This window comes from Grus americana, chromosome 2 (assembly GCF_028858705.1).
Source record: "Grus americana isolate bGruAme1 chromosome 2, bGruAme1.mat, whole genome shotgun sequence".
NCBI classification, from domain to species: Eukaryota; Metazoa; Chordata; class Aves; order Gruiformes; family Gruidae; genus Grus; species Grus americana.
The window spans coordinates 118997182-119015430 of NC_072853.1; the positions used below are offsets into that span (position 1 = coordinate 118997182).

Here is an 18249-nt window from a genome sequence, read left to right on the forward strand (position 1 = left end):
CCTCCACAGAAATGAACATGAGAATTTTAATTGTCTTCAGTGACACTTTATTTAACTTCTCAGAGAGTAGTGCTTGAAGAGTCCATGCTTTTAAAAGCAAGGGAGAAGAGGTTTTTTTTTCTTTTTTAATGGCAAATATGATTAATGACACCATGTAGCTTAAAAAATGAACACACCGATGTTAATGTTAGGGACATTGGAATTGTTGATGAAGACTAGAAATACTATTTATGGTTTCTTGAGCGTATCTAGTGCTACATACCATGCCAAGTGCTTCTTTGCATTGATAATTTTATCTATTTGTATGTAGTGCTGTAAGAACTTGGACCAGAGGTTTCTATTTCACATTTTTTACCTTGTAAGTTTTACCAGACCATTTCAATCTACCACCACTTTCCTACTAACTTGAAGCATTTTTTTTCTTTTTAATGATGGTTGTTTTATTTTCTGTGCTGTTACTTATATTTATTCCTTTTGCCTTCAGCTGGCAGTAGATCTGGGTCTCCCGGAAGAGTTTTGACAACAACCACACTGTCCACTATGAACACAGGAGTTCAGAGAGTGTTAGTGAATCCTGCAACTGCACAAAAACGAAGCAAAATACCACGAAGTCAGGGATGCAGTAGAGAAGCTAGTCCTTCTAGATTGTCAGTAGGTAAGAATCACTGAATAACTCTTGGTTTCTTTATAGCCCTTCTTACTTTAAGTGCTGGAGATCCACAGCTTGTGTTTAGTTATAGGTGGATGATAGAATACATATTGATAAAAATCGAAAACGTGCCTGTTTTCTGAGGCTAGTCTTTGATGTACATGACAGTTTTAAATTTAAGCTGAAACTTTAATTTTTTGCTGTCAGAATGCAGTAGTTGTTCTTTTCCTCACCTCTCTGTCTTCCTTCTGTCTTTCACTTTTCTTCGCTTCTTATCCCCACCCCCAAAATACCCCCATCTATTGAATGAAGGGGTGATACTATTTTGAAAAGATGAATTTCGTCATTACTTTTGTGTGTCTTTTCCATAATTGTGTGTGCATGTGTATGCTTCTATGATACAAAAATGAATGTCATACTACTTAAACCTCACAGTATAACCTAATTACACTTTATTACAAACAGTATTATTGAAAAATATCAGGTTTTTTTAATGTCATTGCTGCTGTTCTTCATTTTGTATTTTGATTTTTACCTTAGCTGTATTAACTTTATATTTTCCTTCTTTAGAAAGCTGTGGGGTTGTTTCATTTGCGTTACTGTTGATTAACTTGATCTTGAGCAGTTCTGAATCAATACTCTGTTCATATTTTTTGTTGCTTGTTTCCTCCCCATCCTTTTCAAGAGGCTTTTCAACCATTCTGTAAAGAGTTAGTAAATCCCCATTTTTAGCTGTGCGAAGAAATAATTTCATTGAACTGGCTGCACTTACTGTAATCCAGCACAATCAAGAGAGTGCATGGAAAAGGTTGTCACTTATAATACAACATGATCGTCAGTGTCTTTTCTTAGAAATACATCTTTGATCTTACTGCAAAACAGAATTGCATTAAAACTGCAACTTTTCTTATGTCTTCTCCCTTCTGTGCTGCTGTTTGTCTGTACCCTGAATCATACTAGCACGAGGCAGCCGCATTCCTCGGCCTAGTGTGAGTCAGGGGTGCAGTCGGGAGGCCAGCCGTGAAAGTAGCAGGGACACAAGCCCTGTCCGCTCTTTTCCACCCCTTGGTAAGTACTCGGAGCCCCTTGTTTTGCATGGCTGTCTTTTGCCCTTCATTATTTGCACCTAACGAATCCATGCCTCCTTCATTTAGCTTGTAGCCAGCCACCATGATTTTCCCTTCCTTTGGCTCACTCACCACTTAATTCGATGAAGAATTGACCAATGTGTGAATGGGTTGCACACTTGAAAAATAAACGCTTTGCTAGTGTTAGTCTTGTCTTAAATACCAAGTCTGGAAAGGTGCGTGATAATCAGTGTCTAGATTCTTTTTTTGGAAGGGAAATTCTGCTTTTGGAAAGTTTTGGGGTTTTGTTTGTTTTGTTTTGTTTTGTTTTTTTAAATTAGCGTATTTCTATTTTTATTACAGCACTCATTGCTTGGGTGCAGCTAGATAATGCATTTCTCACTGACCAGCTAGAGCAAAGACTGTAGTGTGGCTGTCATTCCCTGCGTTTCCCTGCATCAACAGCTAGGGTCTGCTATTATTCAAAATTGCTCCGTAGTCAAGGAATCATTTCAGTTTATAAGAAGAAAATACACTTCATTCTTTGTCTCCTTAGCTGTATTTTCATCACTGTATTGTGTGAAAAAATAATAAAAATTTTAACTTTTTGCTATTAAAGCAAGTAAATATGATGGTGCAGATAAGGGACCAATCTACTGAAGCAGAACTGTATTCTGAGGCTGCTTTTCATTTTCTAGGAATGAACAGGGCAAGTAGTGAAGTCTTTATACCAGTAGATGACCAAAGTACTGTTCTGAAGTTTACTTTTTATCTGTGTAGAACAAGTAATAAATAATTGAAGTAGCAGCTGTTCTTACATAGGGAAGAAGAGGAACTGAAAACGTTCACACATGCATAGCTACATTCAGTCCTCATTTCTAGAGCTGCTATAAGCAAAAGTTTTGGTTTCACTTAATATTTCAGCTCATTGACCTGATGCTTAAGAGATTTTGCAAGATTGTCAAACCGTTGTTATCTTTCTGAAATGTCAATAAGGCGTAGGAATATTAGCTTATAAGTAACATACTCTTGGTTAAGGACTAGGGACACTTCTCATCTCCATGTATCCTTGTCAGGGTTACTGTGATGTTGGTAGTTGATAAAAGTCTTTTTACATATTGGGTTGTTTGGAGTTTTTTCTTTTGATTTTTTGGTAATACAAAACTGCCTCTTTAAGATTATATCTAAAACTGATCTTTTTTGGTGTTAATCTTTGAGTTAGTCTTCAATATGCATCCCTCTTGTTTTCTTTGTTCAAGTGTAGCTTTCATTTAAGGACTTTGTAATACTAGCTATTAAACATAGTCTGAAAATAGTAAATATCTGGTTTCTATCTCAAACCGAGGCACCCAACTGTACTTCTAATTAGCATTGGAAGCCTATTGTGGTCTGTTAAGGCAGTATGCTTCCTGTCAGCCATGGTTTTATTGGGAAAGTACAGATTAATTGAATGAAAGCTGTTTCAATAACTAACGCTAATTTGCCCAGTTGCTATTTAATTGGGAAATTAAATTAAAAGTAGACATTATGCAGGATCTGTTAGTAAACTTGTATCTTTTACTAAAACACAGCTGGCAGACTGTGTTGTAGTACACACGCATCTTTTCTTTTGAAAACGAGGGTATTTTCCAGATCTTTTTGTGCTGCTTTTGCTGCCTTACGACTTGACTTCAGTTGCATGCATATGAGATCTGATTTACATTTTACATGTGGTCAAATGCTTGTTATCTTAAGAAATCTGTATTAAACTAATACCATAAGATGGGTCATTGGGACAGATGCTACTTGAGGTTTTGTTTTTATTGATGGAGTTTAGTTTTTGTATTCAGATATCCAAAAAAGTACCTATAAATATACAATAGGTTGAATTGTCTGATAGCACAGAGAATGCAAAGTAGCATGTATGAGAAGGAATCCAGTGTTGTTTTAAAAAAAACAAAAGGCAGCTATACTTGGAATAAATGAGGATTCCTAGGATTCCTTCTAGTATGACTTCTTTGAATGATTTCAAATGTCATCCAGTGTTTTCTTGGACCAGTTTTGCCTTATGGGATGCTATTAACTTCTGTCAAAAATAATGACTTTAATGTTTTTCAAGGGTACAAGTGGAAGATGAAATAAAGCAAATTCAGTTCTGTGTTTGTAGCTAGAGACAGTTTTATGTGGGATTGGAAGGAGGAATGTAATTTCTATTGCGTCTGATTCTCAGCACTGAAATTTTTGCTTACAAATACTAAGCCTTTTGGGGCGTAAAATGACTGAAATACTATGTAATTGCTTCTCTGTATACATTGGTGTGAAGTGTTTATGTAATCTCACATCTCAGCATAAGATTGTAAACTGGGAGATAACAGCCACTCTGAGAAGCAAGTGATTTGTAATTTATATGGAAGTGCCTATTTTTCTGTTATATATAGTTAATATTAAATATCAGACTAGTATAATTTCCATATTATAGCTAAGAAATTATATTATTTTGAGTCCATTTAAAATCTTATTTTGATTCATCTTTTAAAAAACGAAACTACAAAAGTAAATCCTTGCACAGTTTCTGCAATTTGAGAGGTACAAAGAATATTCTTGAAAATATGCTTTGATATGTTTGATCCACTATAGTGTTTCCTTTCACTGTCTTAAAAAAACTTGTCCAGCATATTTCAAATGTATATGGGGACAGGATCATCTTCAATTGTATGCCTAAAGTTTGAGTTTTTAATTGTACCTTTAATTTTCAGGACTTGTTGATGGAAAGAAATAGAAAGGTTTATCCCATTATTGCTTGTATTTAAAGCTCTATCAGCCTTGATACCTATGTTTTGACATCCTCTGTCCTGTCCCTTTTTCCAATGCTGAGACATAATTTCTGAAGAACCAAGTATTCCACAAAGCATTATTTGCAAAATAAAATTCCCTAGGTAAACGACTTCGTACATGTTTAGTTTGAAATAAAACACATTGATGTGCCTTATGTAAGGAGTAGAGAACTTAGTGGCAAAACCACAATGTTGTTTCCGGGACCTTTACAGGACTTAGGAGCATTTTGGAGTTCACTCAGGTTAAAAGAGGTATGCTTCCCCAAACGTGATTTGGTCCCTGTCAGGGCTATTTGATTCAAATCAGACTCTTAAATTGTCTATGTTAATCAGAGTAAAGGATGATTCATTTGATTCCTGGTTTCTATTTATTATACTTCATCTATCCAAAAGGTGTGAAATATTTGCATTTACAGTTATTTATTAAATCATACTTGGCTGTAAAATTCTAACTTAAGTGAACTGAAGAAAGAAGATGAATTGTTTAAAATTTAAAACTACTTGGTTTAAGAAATAAAATATTAGCAATGGTGAGGTAACTTCTTCAGAGTCTCTAGAAGACCAGTTTTATACAAGTGCCACAAGGAAGGTACTCAGTTTTATTCAAAAGTCCTTAAGGATCATTGTTTCTCACTTTCCATAGCTTTAAAGAATCGTAATAAGCTATAGTAACTAACATAATTGTTTCAATTTCGCATTTTTAAAAAATTATTTAAAGAAAACAATACAAATGTGAACTGTTAATTGCATTAAATTATTTTAAACTTTTAATTGAAATGTAATAATTTTAACTTTCATCTACATAGTGGTGAGTTTTAACTAAGGTTAACTTACCTGCACATAGGCAAGAACTCAAGTTTATACAGATTGTCAGCTGCCCACACAGTAGGTCAGTGCCAGAGTCACTTTTTGCAGATAATATTTGGTACATGAGTTCTGGCTCTGACTTGAGCACGTAGAATTGAGTTAACTCTACAATGGAAGGCCTGTATCAGTGGAACTTTTCAGATATTTCTGAGGATTCTGTGTGTGTGTGTGTGTGCGTGCGTGTGCATGTGTGTCTACGCATTTTTTCTTTGAACTTATACATACCTGCTTTCGATCTGCTCTTAATCTTTTAAATTAAAAAAAAAATGCATGAAATGCCCAGTGTATGTAAACCTATATAATTCTTTATAATCATATTCTGTACAATCAAAGAACTTCCCTGAAGCTTTTTCCTTCTTTGTAATACTCAGTTTCTTGTGCTAAAGCTGAATCTTGTTGATAAACATTCTGTTGTTCATCTAAGCAACTATTGCAGCACTTTCATTCTATGGTAATAGATAGGGTTTATATGATCCTGTTATTGCAGCTTCCAGACATCACTCCAGATCCACTGGTGCCCTCTACACTCCTGATGTTTATGGGGCTACAGGTGAAGGATGAGTACACTTTGCTGTCATCTGTGCAGTCATCCTGGATTTTTTTTTCCCCACCCACTTGGTTATTCTCATAGTTCAGTTTTTAAAAGCATTATTTATATTCAGTTTTGTGGTTTTAATAATCCAGATAGATGTGTTTATGTTGCTAGATTTTGTCTCCACCCCCACCCTTCAGTGTTAATCCTTTTCTTCCTTAACAACAATCATTTTATTTTTACTTGCAGAAGAATTTTTTTTAGTTTACTGTTTTTCAGTATTTGTAGAGCATTCTTTATGCATGTAGTTTTCTAATCAGCATTCTCAATAGCCTTCCCATTGTGTTTGGTTTCTTTTTAAATGAAAACAAAAACCCAAAATGAAGAAGACATTAATTTTAAAAAAAAAAAAAAAAAAAAAGGAAATGTTCTTTCCATTAAAAGCATTTTGTGGGGTGTTTTTCCCTGTGATACTGGAATAGAATGTTTGTATATGACTCTGGTTTTTTACTTCATTTCTTACTTTTCGCTGCACCAGTAAAGACTTCACAATGAAAATAACCAGTATTTTAGCCACTACATAATTTTTTAGAAATGTTAAGCAAATGCTTTTCTTCTGCTTGGGTTTTTTTTAAGTGACTGTGGTATTCATGTCCCACGTTGCTATTCTGACTGAATTCTTTGTATTAATTTTTGTTGTTATAACAGGTACCGGCTTTGGAATTAGTCAGTCAAGTAGACTATCATCATCAGTTAGTGCTATGCGAGTTCTGAACACAGGTTCTGACGTGGAAGAGGCAGTAGCAGATGCTTTGGTAAGAATCTCACACTTATCTTGTGTAGGACACAGACAGTGTTTGGTACCTATACATTAAAGTATGCAAAAGAACTTGTCATTCATTATTTTATTGGCTTCTAGGTGGGGAAGAAAGAGAAACTGAATTGCTAGAGCTGCAAAGTATTGAAATTTTTGTTCCCTACAGAAGTCTTAACTTTTGAGAAACATACGTTTCTCCATGGCAGACAGGAAATAGTCTCGGACTGTTGTGTTGAAGTGGCCCAAGGAGCCACTTGAGCAGGTAGCACTAACCAGCAGTTTCCCACAACAGCTAGACAAACTTCTGGATAGGCTGAAGGCTTGCCAGAGCTGGGAATGATGACAGCTAAAGCACTCTGCTTATCATAAGCCTGGGTTCCATTTAAAGTTGTTCTGTCTGACAACATATGAGGTTGATGCTGAAGAGATGGACTGATGGCTTGGCAGGCAGCATTTCATAAGTTTAGGTTTTGTTTTGTTTGTTTTGAAAATGTTACTCTGAATTTAAAAATGGTTATGCCATTCTCTTAACCTTTACTGTTCTTTAAAAGGGTGGGTTTGACTCTTCTACTTCCCTGCCTCAGTTAGCCAAACAGTCATCATTTTGCTATTCTGACACTTACATCAGCAAGCTGAAATCTTCAATTAATTTAAAATACTGACACTATAAGTCAGATAGATTTTTATCAGGTGTTGTGTACTACTTGCTTATCATTAAATATTATCTAGTTATCAGAATGCTTTAAGGAATTTGTTATTACTCTATTTTAACAAAAAGATTATTTGGAACATTAGTAAAAAAACCTACAAATTAAACTCTAAAAAATTTAATTACAGACAGAAACAAAATTTCAAGGGAAGAAGTCTGAAGAACTCTGTCATGTTCTTAGTCTGGCAATTTATTGATTTCTTGATTAATACTGTCTTCTTGGCACATTAGTTTAAAATTTGTCTGCCTCCACTGGCATGGATATCAGGATATCTGTGAAATCTTGACTAAGAGGTCATGCTGAAATTGAGTGGTTTTTCCTCTTTCTGATATTGTAAACTTGCAAAAGGTTTTCAGCATTGATGGGGAATGCTGGTTAGTAAACTGGAAGTCAGTCTGGATTTTGGAATAGGGATCAATAGAAAAACAGTCCGTGGAACATGAAAAGTCTCTGGCTATAATTTGAAAGCCTGTGCTATAGATTTATCCACGCTAGCGCTACATGAAGAGTACCTTTAGTACATTTTAGCAACTTCATAGCTTACTCAAATTTAACTGGGCAAAGTATGTAGTAAGAATATAAATTGAGGAGAAACTCATGCTTCCAATGACTGCTTTCGAGGCTTGAATGTGTCCTGCTTTGTTGAGGTAATGAAGTTTGTTCATAGAAACTGGTTTGTATTACCCAAATCCAAAATAGCATGATGCTTCTAGAAATGTTAGAGGAAAATTAGTTGGTATATTTTAGCTAGAATCTGTCATTACAAAGAAGGATCAAGAACAGCAACATTTTAGTATTTGTGTGCTTGATTGCCTGCCATGCTCTAAATTTAGATGGAAATCTGGTTGTGAACACACTTCTTGTTTTACCATAGACTGAAGCCCCCCCATCAGAACAGTGTTTTAAAAGGTAGAATGTACAGTCCTGACAGATGTAATATAAAAATCGAAAATATTCTGGAGTGTATTAACTATTCCTATGGTGTGAAAAATACTCGTCCAGTTATAATGCTGCTCAAGCCAAAGGGCTATTAGTCTTCTGGCTAATGTGTTTTAAATATAAGACACATGAAATGCAGCAATATGGTGATCTTTACATGCTTTTATACTTTTTACTTTAGCAAAGTCCTTGGCATTTCAGATTATATTTCTTTTTAAAAAAAATTTTTTTTAACTTATGGTGACCCTTTTCAAAAATGCTTATGTCTTTGTGATTTTTCCCTTCTTCTGTACACGTGTGTGTACATATGCTTGTTCTGTTGACAATAAGCTTACTTGTTGCATGATGTATTGACTAGTTTGGATTACATTATCCTGTACGTTGTTTCACAGTCAAAAATGAGAACTCTGTGCAAATGGCACTGGTAGTTAGGGGGAAAACAATCACTTACACTACTCCTTCTTTGAGTATTTAACAAAAATGAATTTTTAACTACTAGCTTCAACTCCAAAATTTGAATGGCAGTTATTTTGCAGAGGTGTGTGTTTTTCCTTTTAGGATAAATAGCTGCTTTTTCTTTCTTTTTTTTTTTTTCCCCTTTCCTTTGGCCTTTGGCATGTTGTGTTTTGTTTGCTTGTTTTTGTTTTTAGGGGATTTGGGGTTTTGCATTATGTAATCAATTTTTTGTAGGACGTTGACGTTGACTGCCGTAGTAATTGTTGCCATGACAAAATTTAGATATTGAAATGAAGTGAAGGAAAGAGATGGAGAAGTTAATGGGAAAATAAAGTTTAAATGAAGGTTTTGTCCTTAGATAACAATTGACTGCATGTGCTAAGTCTTCATGCTCAAATATCACTGCATAAGGCACAAAGATTTTGACAGGGAAGTCTTTGTGACCAGCCAGCAGATGATATGTAATACCTCCCTGGAAACAGAAGCTTAGCAAACTACTTCTTGGCAATGCATGGTATGCTCACCAGATATAGAGAGCTAAGAACAAAATTTACAGTAAGACTGTATGTTTTCCAGTGGCAGGTAGTTTAATAGTCACAATGCTGCTATGCCTTACCTTCCTGTTCTCAATGTCTGTTTCTTTTCAATAATTTACTGCTAACAGCTCTTAGGAGACATACGGACTAAGGTATAGAAACTATTTTCCTTCTTCAGTAGTTTAATATGTTGCTATTAACATGCTTGGTACAAAGTAAGTTAAAATGACAGAATATGTGGGTTTAGACTTGATTCTTATATCTGTAACATATATAAAGTTATTAAGTGAAATAACTAACTTTCAATACAATCTTTATGTTACCCTATAATGCAATTTTATGGATTTTTACAAGTAAACTTTACGTCGAGCATTTCATCAAACGTATGTCTTCTCTGCATTTGCTTTGCTTTTATATTTGCAATACTATGCAAACCATACTTCAAAATATTTTTATTAGCTCAGTTTGACCTGTTGGAACAGTTGGAGCCATTTGTCACTGCAGGGAGTAGGGGTCACGCTGGTTATTTGAACTGTTGGTCTTTCTACTGATTATGGATACGTATACTATCTCTTTGAAAATCAGTACTAACGTGGGGTGTTTCTGTACAATAGAAGAAGCCTGTGCGAAGGAGATACGAGTCCTATGGGATGTACTCGGATGATGATGCCAACAGTGATGCGTCAAGTGCCTGTTCAGAGAGGTCCTACAGCTCTCGGAATGGAAGCATACCGACGTATATGAGACAGACAGAAGATGTGGCTGAAGTCCTAAATCGCTGTGCCAGCTCCAACTGGTCAGAGAGAAAAGAAGGCCTTCTAGGCCTTCAAAACTTATTAAAGAATCAGAGAACTTTAAGGTAAGAAGACATGTTTACAGAAAAACATTTTATTTCAGAGTTGAAGTGAAGCAAGGGAAGTGCGAAAGGAGGCTAATGTTCTAAAGAATATGGAAGGTTGAGGGAGAGGGAAAGCAGGGTGTGTGTCTGTGAGAGCAAGAAGGTGGAAAGAATGAGGAAGCCGTTGTCACTTCTGGCAACCAGCGTATAGGAGCTGTTTATAAAGCTCAGTTTAAGAAATTGAATTTAAAATCAAGACAATTCTTGCAATACAAAAGATTCCTAAAGTGCATCTAGTATTGATGGAAGGCCTTTATATTTATTTATTTATAATTTATTTATTATTAGTAGTAGTATTTTTATTTATTGGCTATTTATTGAGAAGAAACTGTTTACTACTAGCTACAAAGAATACCTTTTTTGTTATCTGCTCTGTGTTAACATAGTCAGGAATGGTTTAATGTATGAATTAGTTTAAAGAGACATTTTAGGTTGAAAGTCTCATTTTAAACAAAATCCGTTGCATTTTTATCCATGTCTTAAACAAAATGCTTTTTTCTACTTAATTTACAGGATTATTTAACTCAGTATTTACAGTTGATTTCACAGATTGCTATGCATTAGTGTTCCGGTAGTACTAGCAGAGGAGTTGACTAATGTATTGTTGTCACTTTGACAGTCGTGTTGAGTTGAAAAGGTTGTGTGAAATCTTCACAAGAATGTTTGCTGATCCTCACAGTAAGGTATGTTTAGGTTTTTCTTACTTGCAGTAAACGTTTGAAAATACATATTAATTGAAAGCCTGTTCGGGTAAAATATGTCAGTGGTATTTGCACATGTAAAAATTTCACGAACCGTGTAAGTTCATGGTGTCAGATTTCAATCAATTTCATTTGCAATTTTGAACAAGATAACTGTCAACTTTTTTCACAGGATAATTGAAAAAAAGGTTAGTTTCATCTAAAATGCATTGAAGTAGTTCAACAGTTTGTGCTCAAAATTTGTATTTTTTAAGAAGTCATGTTGTTTACAGAGGCCACTTCAACATGAGTAATGGTTTTCTCTCAATTAGAAACAAAAGGCTCTGGTGTGGTAATTTAAATCATAAAGAAAGCGGTCTAAATCGTACGTGATGAGTCTGATGAACTATACCAAATGTGTACTTATTTTCCAGGGTATTTTGTATTATCTTATGATATCTTCCTTGAATTTCATAGATAGGGCTAGCACTTGAGACTGTTGAATCATTTTTACGTCATTATTAGTATTCAATAAATAAGGTGGAAACTATACTTCAGTATAAAAGAAAATATGATGTTTTATTCACCTTTACCTAGGTAAAGACCCAGTATGGATGATGTAACAAGGAAAATAATACTTCTGTTTTCTAAGACCATGAAAATCTTTTTACCTGACTGACTTTGCTTGATAGTATTTTTACAATTTTTGTGGGAGGTGGGTTACTAGTACTGCTTCATGTATACAGTAATTTCCCATAGCAAACGGACTGCAGGTAAATAAGGAGCTGAATAAAGTTATAATGGATCATATAAAAAGCATGTAACTTCATATTTTGTTTGAATTCTAGGCTTGTTTGGAAGAAACCTTATCTTTTATGTTGGGTATAAGATGTCCCACTTTGTGTCCATGTTTCAGAATTGATGAAATGATAACCCAGAAAAATTCAGAGTAAATTAGTTATTTCAGAAGTATTGACTTTTCCCAGCAGAATTCAGAAAAACTACTTTGATTGTGCAGTACATTTAACATATTTTTAAGTCTTCCTTATTGCTGCAATGGAAAATTAAATTCAGAGTGATGAGAAGTCTTGACAGGTTACCTTTGTGTTCATCTGTCCTCCTTATTTTTCCTGCTGGAAAAAGTGACTTAGCTGCTCTCTGTGACACCATGTATTTTGGAAGAAACTTGCATCGCACATAACAATATGATATTAAAGTTGCTCACATACTGCAGAAATCCAGAAGGAAAGACTAAAGCCAAGCAATTAAAGAGAAACTGAAGAAAACATTCCGTAAAAAGAACAGTTAAGTCAGAGGAGAGGAAAGGAAATTAAATGTTGAAATATTACTGCTTTTTTAAAATGAAGTAATGACAAAATTGTGAATAGAAGCTTGGTTTAATTTTTCTTATTGTTGTGTTAATTAATGTTGCAGCTATGCACACATCGAAACTAGCCAGGAGATTTTTTTGTAGTGGGGGAGCCAGGGAAGGATAATAAAAATGTTCCAAAATTTAGTTGTGTGTGTCAGAAGAGCATTTTATCTTTTCATTAAGCCTTTAGGAATGTTACATTGAATTATTCTAGCTGATTGTTTTCTTTACTTGGCATTCTGACATAAAATAATATTGTTTTGATTTCAAAAATTTGGCCTGTGTTATAGCGTATGTGGTATACCTCTTCCAGTCACTGCAACCTTGCCTGCTTTTTGGTGTTGCAAAACTATTAATAGTTGTCAATATATTATGAGGAGGATCCTTTAAGTATTAAGAGTTCATGAGCTGTGAATTATTTATCACACACATATGGCTACACAAATCTCATTTCAGACTCTTTTCAAGTGTCTGTAGGAATTATTCTGTCATCACTTTCGGTTGGTTTGGTTTGGTTTTTTCTAAAGGTTTACCTTAACAAGATAGCTGGATGTAAGGAACTGCTTAGAAAAAGAGAGTAATAATATCATTTGGAGGAGAAAATGGGAGAATGATTTGAAGGACTTGCCAAATGCTTACTTTTAAAATACATTGGGTATCCCAATAAAATTACTAAATTTATCACAACAGTTTTGAAATACCTTTTTTGTTTTATTTTGTTTTATATTCCATACAGGAACTTTGTATTGATGGCCACTAATTTGTGTGTTTTTATCTTTTTCCCTTTTTTGTTGTTGTTTTTTGTTTTTGTTTTTGTTTTCATTTTGCATGCTGTCCCCTGTGTTGGAACTCTCTTTAGAGAGTAAGTTGGTTCAATATTTGTTGGAAGCCTAACCTTACTTGCATGAATGTGCAATTAACCCTTTTTCTCTATTTTTCTTCCCCAAAGAGTTCATGCAGTGTCAAGCCTTTTGCAATCATAAAATGCTATATACAATTATGTAAACTGTGTGGTAAAGTTTTGAGATGTGCTTTATCTACTAATTAACTGACATTGTTTGGTTATGCATTCCTGCTTTATATTGTGGTGGTTGGCACATCTGAAATAATTCACTTTAAAGATGGATCACTTATAGTTATTTTCATATCTGTTTATTTTTTTCCGCTATCAAGTTATTAAAAACTTCAACTTTAGATGCTTGACTTCAGAATTTTAATTTAGATCATAAAAATGGAAACTGCAAAAATCGCAGTAACCACATACATTGTTCAACATATAGGTAGTTGAGTTCCATTTTCCATTCCAAATTCATCCTTTACCTTAAATGCTCTTACAGCCTTCTTAAATTCTTCATACTTTGGCCTAAGACAAAATGGTATGATTCAATGACTCAACTTAGGTTTTTCCAGACATTCACTGTGGTAAACCTAAAATCAAAGCTTGAAAACAAAATCGAGTCCTCAGTTACGTGTATTTTTAACAGTTAAAACATTGGCACAAGATCTTTCAAGTACTTTTGCCATAGTGACTCATAATTCACTTCATAATGATTTCAATTTAAACCACTTGACATGTTTAAAGTGTCATAAGAATTCCGTGTTACTCCATCAAATAAGAGGTTGTAACCAGTTTGTTCAGCTTGCACATTTTAATGAAAAAGGATGTGTGTGTCAGTGTTTGCAAACTCAAAGAAACAGGTACAGTTGTTAACTTCTGCTGAGCTGTATAGTTTAATTTGAAGGAGGTTAAATGCAATTCTAAGACCCCCAGTGTAATCTTTATAGCACCAGAATTTTTTTTTATTTGCCTAAGTCCAATATATTTTTCCCTTCTTTTAGGGCTTGAAATCCATAGACTGTCATATTACAATACAGAAAGTACTTTTTGGTTTGGTTTTGCCTAGGTCTTATAATTGTGCCCACTACTTGTGCATCCACAAAGTGGTATATTGTTTCAGTTCAGCTGAATGCAGAAGGCCTTATTTCCAATCCCAAGCATAAAAATTTCTTCCCACTACTGGGAGGGTAATTTGTAAACCTCAGACTTGAATACAAATCTAGACAGATAGCTTAGAGAAGTTAGCAATTTTTTTATTATTATTTTTTTATTCTTACAATTGTCAATGTAGTTTGCCTCAAAAGGGAAGTTTAATTAAAGTGGCTCATCCAGATGGGCTTTATGTTGAGTAGGATTTGTATTATTTTGTTCTAACACAGCCTTTCAGTATTTAAGATGTCTGTTAAAAGATTCTCCCTGGTCTTTATTAGATCCTGAAAGAATCTGAATTTATTTTTTATTTCCAATGTAAATTTTGAGGCACTTCTTTTCAAGATACCTGTATGGATTTTTCCATTTTATGGTGTGAATTTGCTTACCCTGGCTTGATTATCAACATGAAAAGAGATCTAATTTCCTCAGCGATGAAGGCATGCAGCAGCATGCACCAACTCCTCCATACTCAGTCAGTGCTGAGGAAGAAAGCCCACTTCTGTGGCCTGGTTTCTACAGCCGTGTGAGGTATGATCACAGTTTGAGATCGTCTGTTCTCACAGACAGCAGCAGAATTTGGCCTTACGAGAAGCCAGGTTAGCTGCAGGAGGATGTGGGGTTCTAGCTCTTCCTCTGCAGCAGCTTTTTCCAACCTTATACCCATGTCGTAAATACTCAGGAGGCAATAACTCTCCAGCCTTCTTTGCATCTGAGTGCTGAGGTTACTATAGATACAATAATATACATATTTACTTATTGTTTACCGAATGCAGTCTTTTCAACATTATTTGTATTTAATGTATTCAGCATTATTTGTTGAAAAGAATGCAATGGATAACATGTTTTTGAAAGGACAAATGTACATCTGTGTCTTAGACACCTGCCAGTCTGAAATGTGTCATGGTTTTTTCCCTACTCCGGTGAATAATTTTGTGTTTGGATACCTGCAATAGCAGGAGAATCTTCTTCTGTTCCACAAATATTTTATGTAAAGGAATTGGCCAACTTTCATGATTTTGCAGTATTTAGTAATGCAGATATTTACAATGAATATTTTGCGAAAGAAGTATAGCAGCTTTTTTTTGGCTTTAGAGAGAGTGTTTTTGTAGTCTTCAAGGAATATGTCAAATCCACCTAATGATAAAGCTTGAAAGGGTAAAAAAATAAAGTTTTACTGAAAAAATTGAGGTTGCGCCAGCCATCACAGTAAGCATTTCTTTTCTTGACGAAACTGCATGGAATACCTAATTGTCAAACTTCTACAGAAGTCGGCTAACATTTCCAATGTACTCTTGTATCAAAACCCAATGAAAAAGCAAGACAGATTTCTTTTTCTTTTTTCTTTTTTTTTTTTTTCCTGCTTGGCTGCAAAACACTGCCTTTCTCTGCCTCTGATTCCCTTACTGCTTTCTTCTTTGTTTGTGAGTTCAGCATACGTCAGTGTCGTTTCCTCTTTTGCCCCATCCTACCCTCTTTCCATCTTCTTCTGCCTTTTAGGTGTTCAGTATGTTTTTGGAGACGCTGGTGGACTTCATCCAGGTCCATAAAGAAGATCTGCAGGACTGGCTGTTTGTACTCCTGACACAGCTGTTGAAAAAAATGGGTGCTGATTTGCTTGGATCTGTACAAGCAAAAGTTCAGAAGGCACTTGATGTCACAAGGTAACAAGTTCTTAAAAAATAATAATAAAAAAACAGTAAAAAAAACCCCCAACACCCAAAAAATCCAAACCGTCATGCTACTTCCAAGTTATTAGGATTTTTTAGTGTTGTATGAGATACTTGGAAAAATGCAGAGCTAATAACAGGTTGTGAAACTTGAGTAAACCTCGCTGCTTAAGCATTTTGGTTTCCTAAATGACTGTTAGTTGAAAGGATTTGAGTCCTTAATGGCAAACAATTAATGATACTACTTATCTGATTCCAAAATGTACATCTGAGCCATATATGTTTGTTGTCTTGCCTTGCATTCAGTGATGCAGTACCTGTGTTTGAACTTCTTTATTTTGATATAAAAATAATTGTTGCAATATTCATCTCTCAGTGTCAGCAGGCTTTTAAGGAGTTACAGCAATAACGGATTTGTTGTCTTCCCTCCACTCTCCCCAAACTTCGATAATAGCCTGATCTTATATGATTTTGAGGGCTACCAGAGCTGCCCATCCCTGACCAGTTTTATTTCCAAATGAAAGCTAGATTTTTAAGTGGCGTTGGAGGGCCTCTGGGACCTACTTCTCATCCTCCATTCTGTGAAGTACAGGACAGTCTAAGCGATCTAGGTCTCTGCAGAACCTATTCATGTGGCAGATCTGCTGTGAAATCTGGGGAATGATATAGTGTGTCTTGCAGGGAGAGAGGGAATATGATCTGCTACACCTTTTATTTTTTTATATTTTTTTTTGGCTGTTGCAGCAGAGCCTGTAAGGGTCATACCTAGAGTGTGGCATGTGGGAGAGCATAAGGGAGCTGTGGAACAGGATGGTTCAGAGAAGCGTGCAGGAGGGCTGTGGTGTATACCTTTCGCAGTACTACTGCGTAGTAATTTGGGGGTTGCATAGCTTTAGAATCAGAATACTACCATATCGTTACTGTATCATTCCTTCTTACTTGTGTTATTATTGAGGGCTTATGTAGTGCCTTTCAACAGGTATTAAAAAAAAAAATTCACATAACATGATTTGATTTGTTTGTTTAACAGAGAATCTTTTCCAAATGACCTCCAGTTCAGTATTTTAATGAGATTTACTGTTGACCAGACCCAAACACCTAGCCTGAAGGTAAGAATTTTTGGGCTTGCACTGCAAATGAAAATCTTCATTGGTAGCAATTTGTTTGGCCTAATGTTTGAATTTAGATTGTTATTTTTGTTTTGTTAAAAAAAAAAAAGGTTTTCAATTAGTGGATTTTGTTTTTGTAAACTTTCAGACAGTCAAGCCAGCACTACAGGACCAGCTTCGCTCTTTTTGGAGCTCAAAGGTTTTTGTCTGAATTATTGTCTTTATTCTTAACCCTATGTCAAACTCTTACAGTGTTTCCAATAATTTTTATTTGAATGCATTCGTATGCCGCTACTAACCTTTGCGAGAAACTTGAAGCATGCAGATGTTCAATTTTAAACATTACACTAGTATGAAAATGTTTGCTGCAAGAGAGATCTAATAAAACCACAGTACAGTAAAAATGAGCAACAAAAATGTGGCCGCCTAACATCAAGCTGGTTATGCAAACTCACTCTATCAAGTCTTTTCTAATTTTATGTTTGTGATTTCCCAATCCTATTTTCTTAGTTCGTGTATTTTTTTTTCCCGTGTTCAGCCTGATAGGTCTTGAATTAATTTAAATTATTTTAATATTAATATGAACTTGAGTTACTATATTAAAAATCAACTCCCTTTGTGGTACACTTACTTTTCTGAAAGCAGTGTGTAGCTTTATAATTACACAATTTTTACATAAGAATCTGGAGTCCATAGACTTGCCAGTATAACTGCAAAGTAAAAATGTATTCTGTAGTACATTTACAGTTCCAAAGAGAGTTGATTTTAGGATAAAAGCTTCAAATCTTAAGAAGATTTACAAGTGATGTAAATGGGGAAATAACAAGCATATGATAACTGGCATTTTCTGCTCTGTCCTGCACGAAATATTTTTACATAGTTTGATACTGCACAAGAATATGACTTTTCCCAAGTTATGTTGAACCTAAAGTCACATGAATATGCCTTTTTTGTCTACAATACAGTAAAACTTACATTTTTAAGCTTTTGAGGACAGTTGATACGTTGACCACTGTTGCTTCGTAGAGCTGTGTTAAAAAGGGACTGCTGTCATTTATTGAAGACAGCAAATGAGGTAGTAAAAATCAGTTTGTTGTTTAAATAAATCCTTGGAACAAATTGGGTTTGGTTTTGTTTTACTTGGTTT

At 34.9% G+C, this 18249-nt stretch overlaps 1 protein-coding gene across 49 annotated transcripts in view; it reads left to right on the plus strand.

Moving 5' to 3' along the window:
* The window catches only part of CLASP2 (cytoplasmic linker associated protein 2), a 147972-nt gene that overhangs the window by 105217 nt on the left and 24506 nt on the right, over positions 1-18249 (plus strand). For 14 of the 49 annotated variants that reach the window (XM_054815216.1, XM_054815219.1, XM_054815217.1 and 11 more), the window contains 10 exons: positions 485-655; positions 1610-1717; positions 5884-5946; positions 6637-6743; positions 9515-9538; positions 10001-10245; positions 10904-10967; positions 15824-15987; positions 17024-17102; positions 17251-17301. In XM_054815216.1, coding sequence (XP_054671191.1) covers positions 485-655; positions 1610-1717; positions 5884-5946; positions 6637-6743; positions 9515-9538; positions 10001-10245; positions 10904-10967; positions 15824-15987; positions 17024-17102; positions 17251-17301 — 1076 coding nt within the window. The remainder of the gene's footprint in view (positions 1-484; positions 656-1609; positions 1718-5883; positions 5947-6636; positions 6744-9514; positions 9539-10000; positions 10246-10903; positions 10968-15823; positions 15988-17023; positions 17103-17250; positions 17302-18249) is intronic. The other 35 variants (XM_054815231.1, XM_054815237.1, XM_054815240.1 and 32 more) reach the window with 11 other exon arrangements.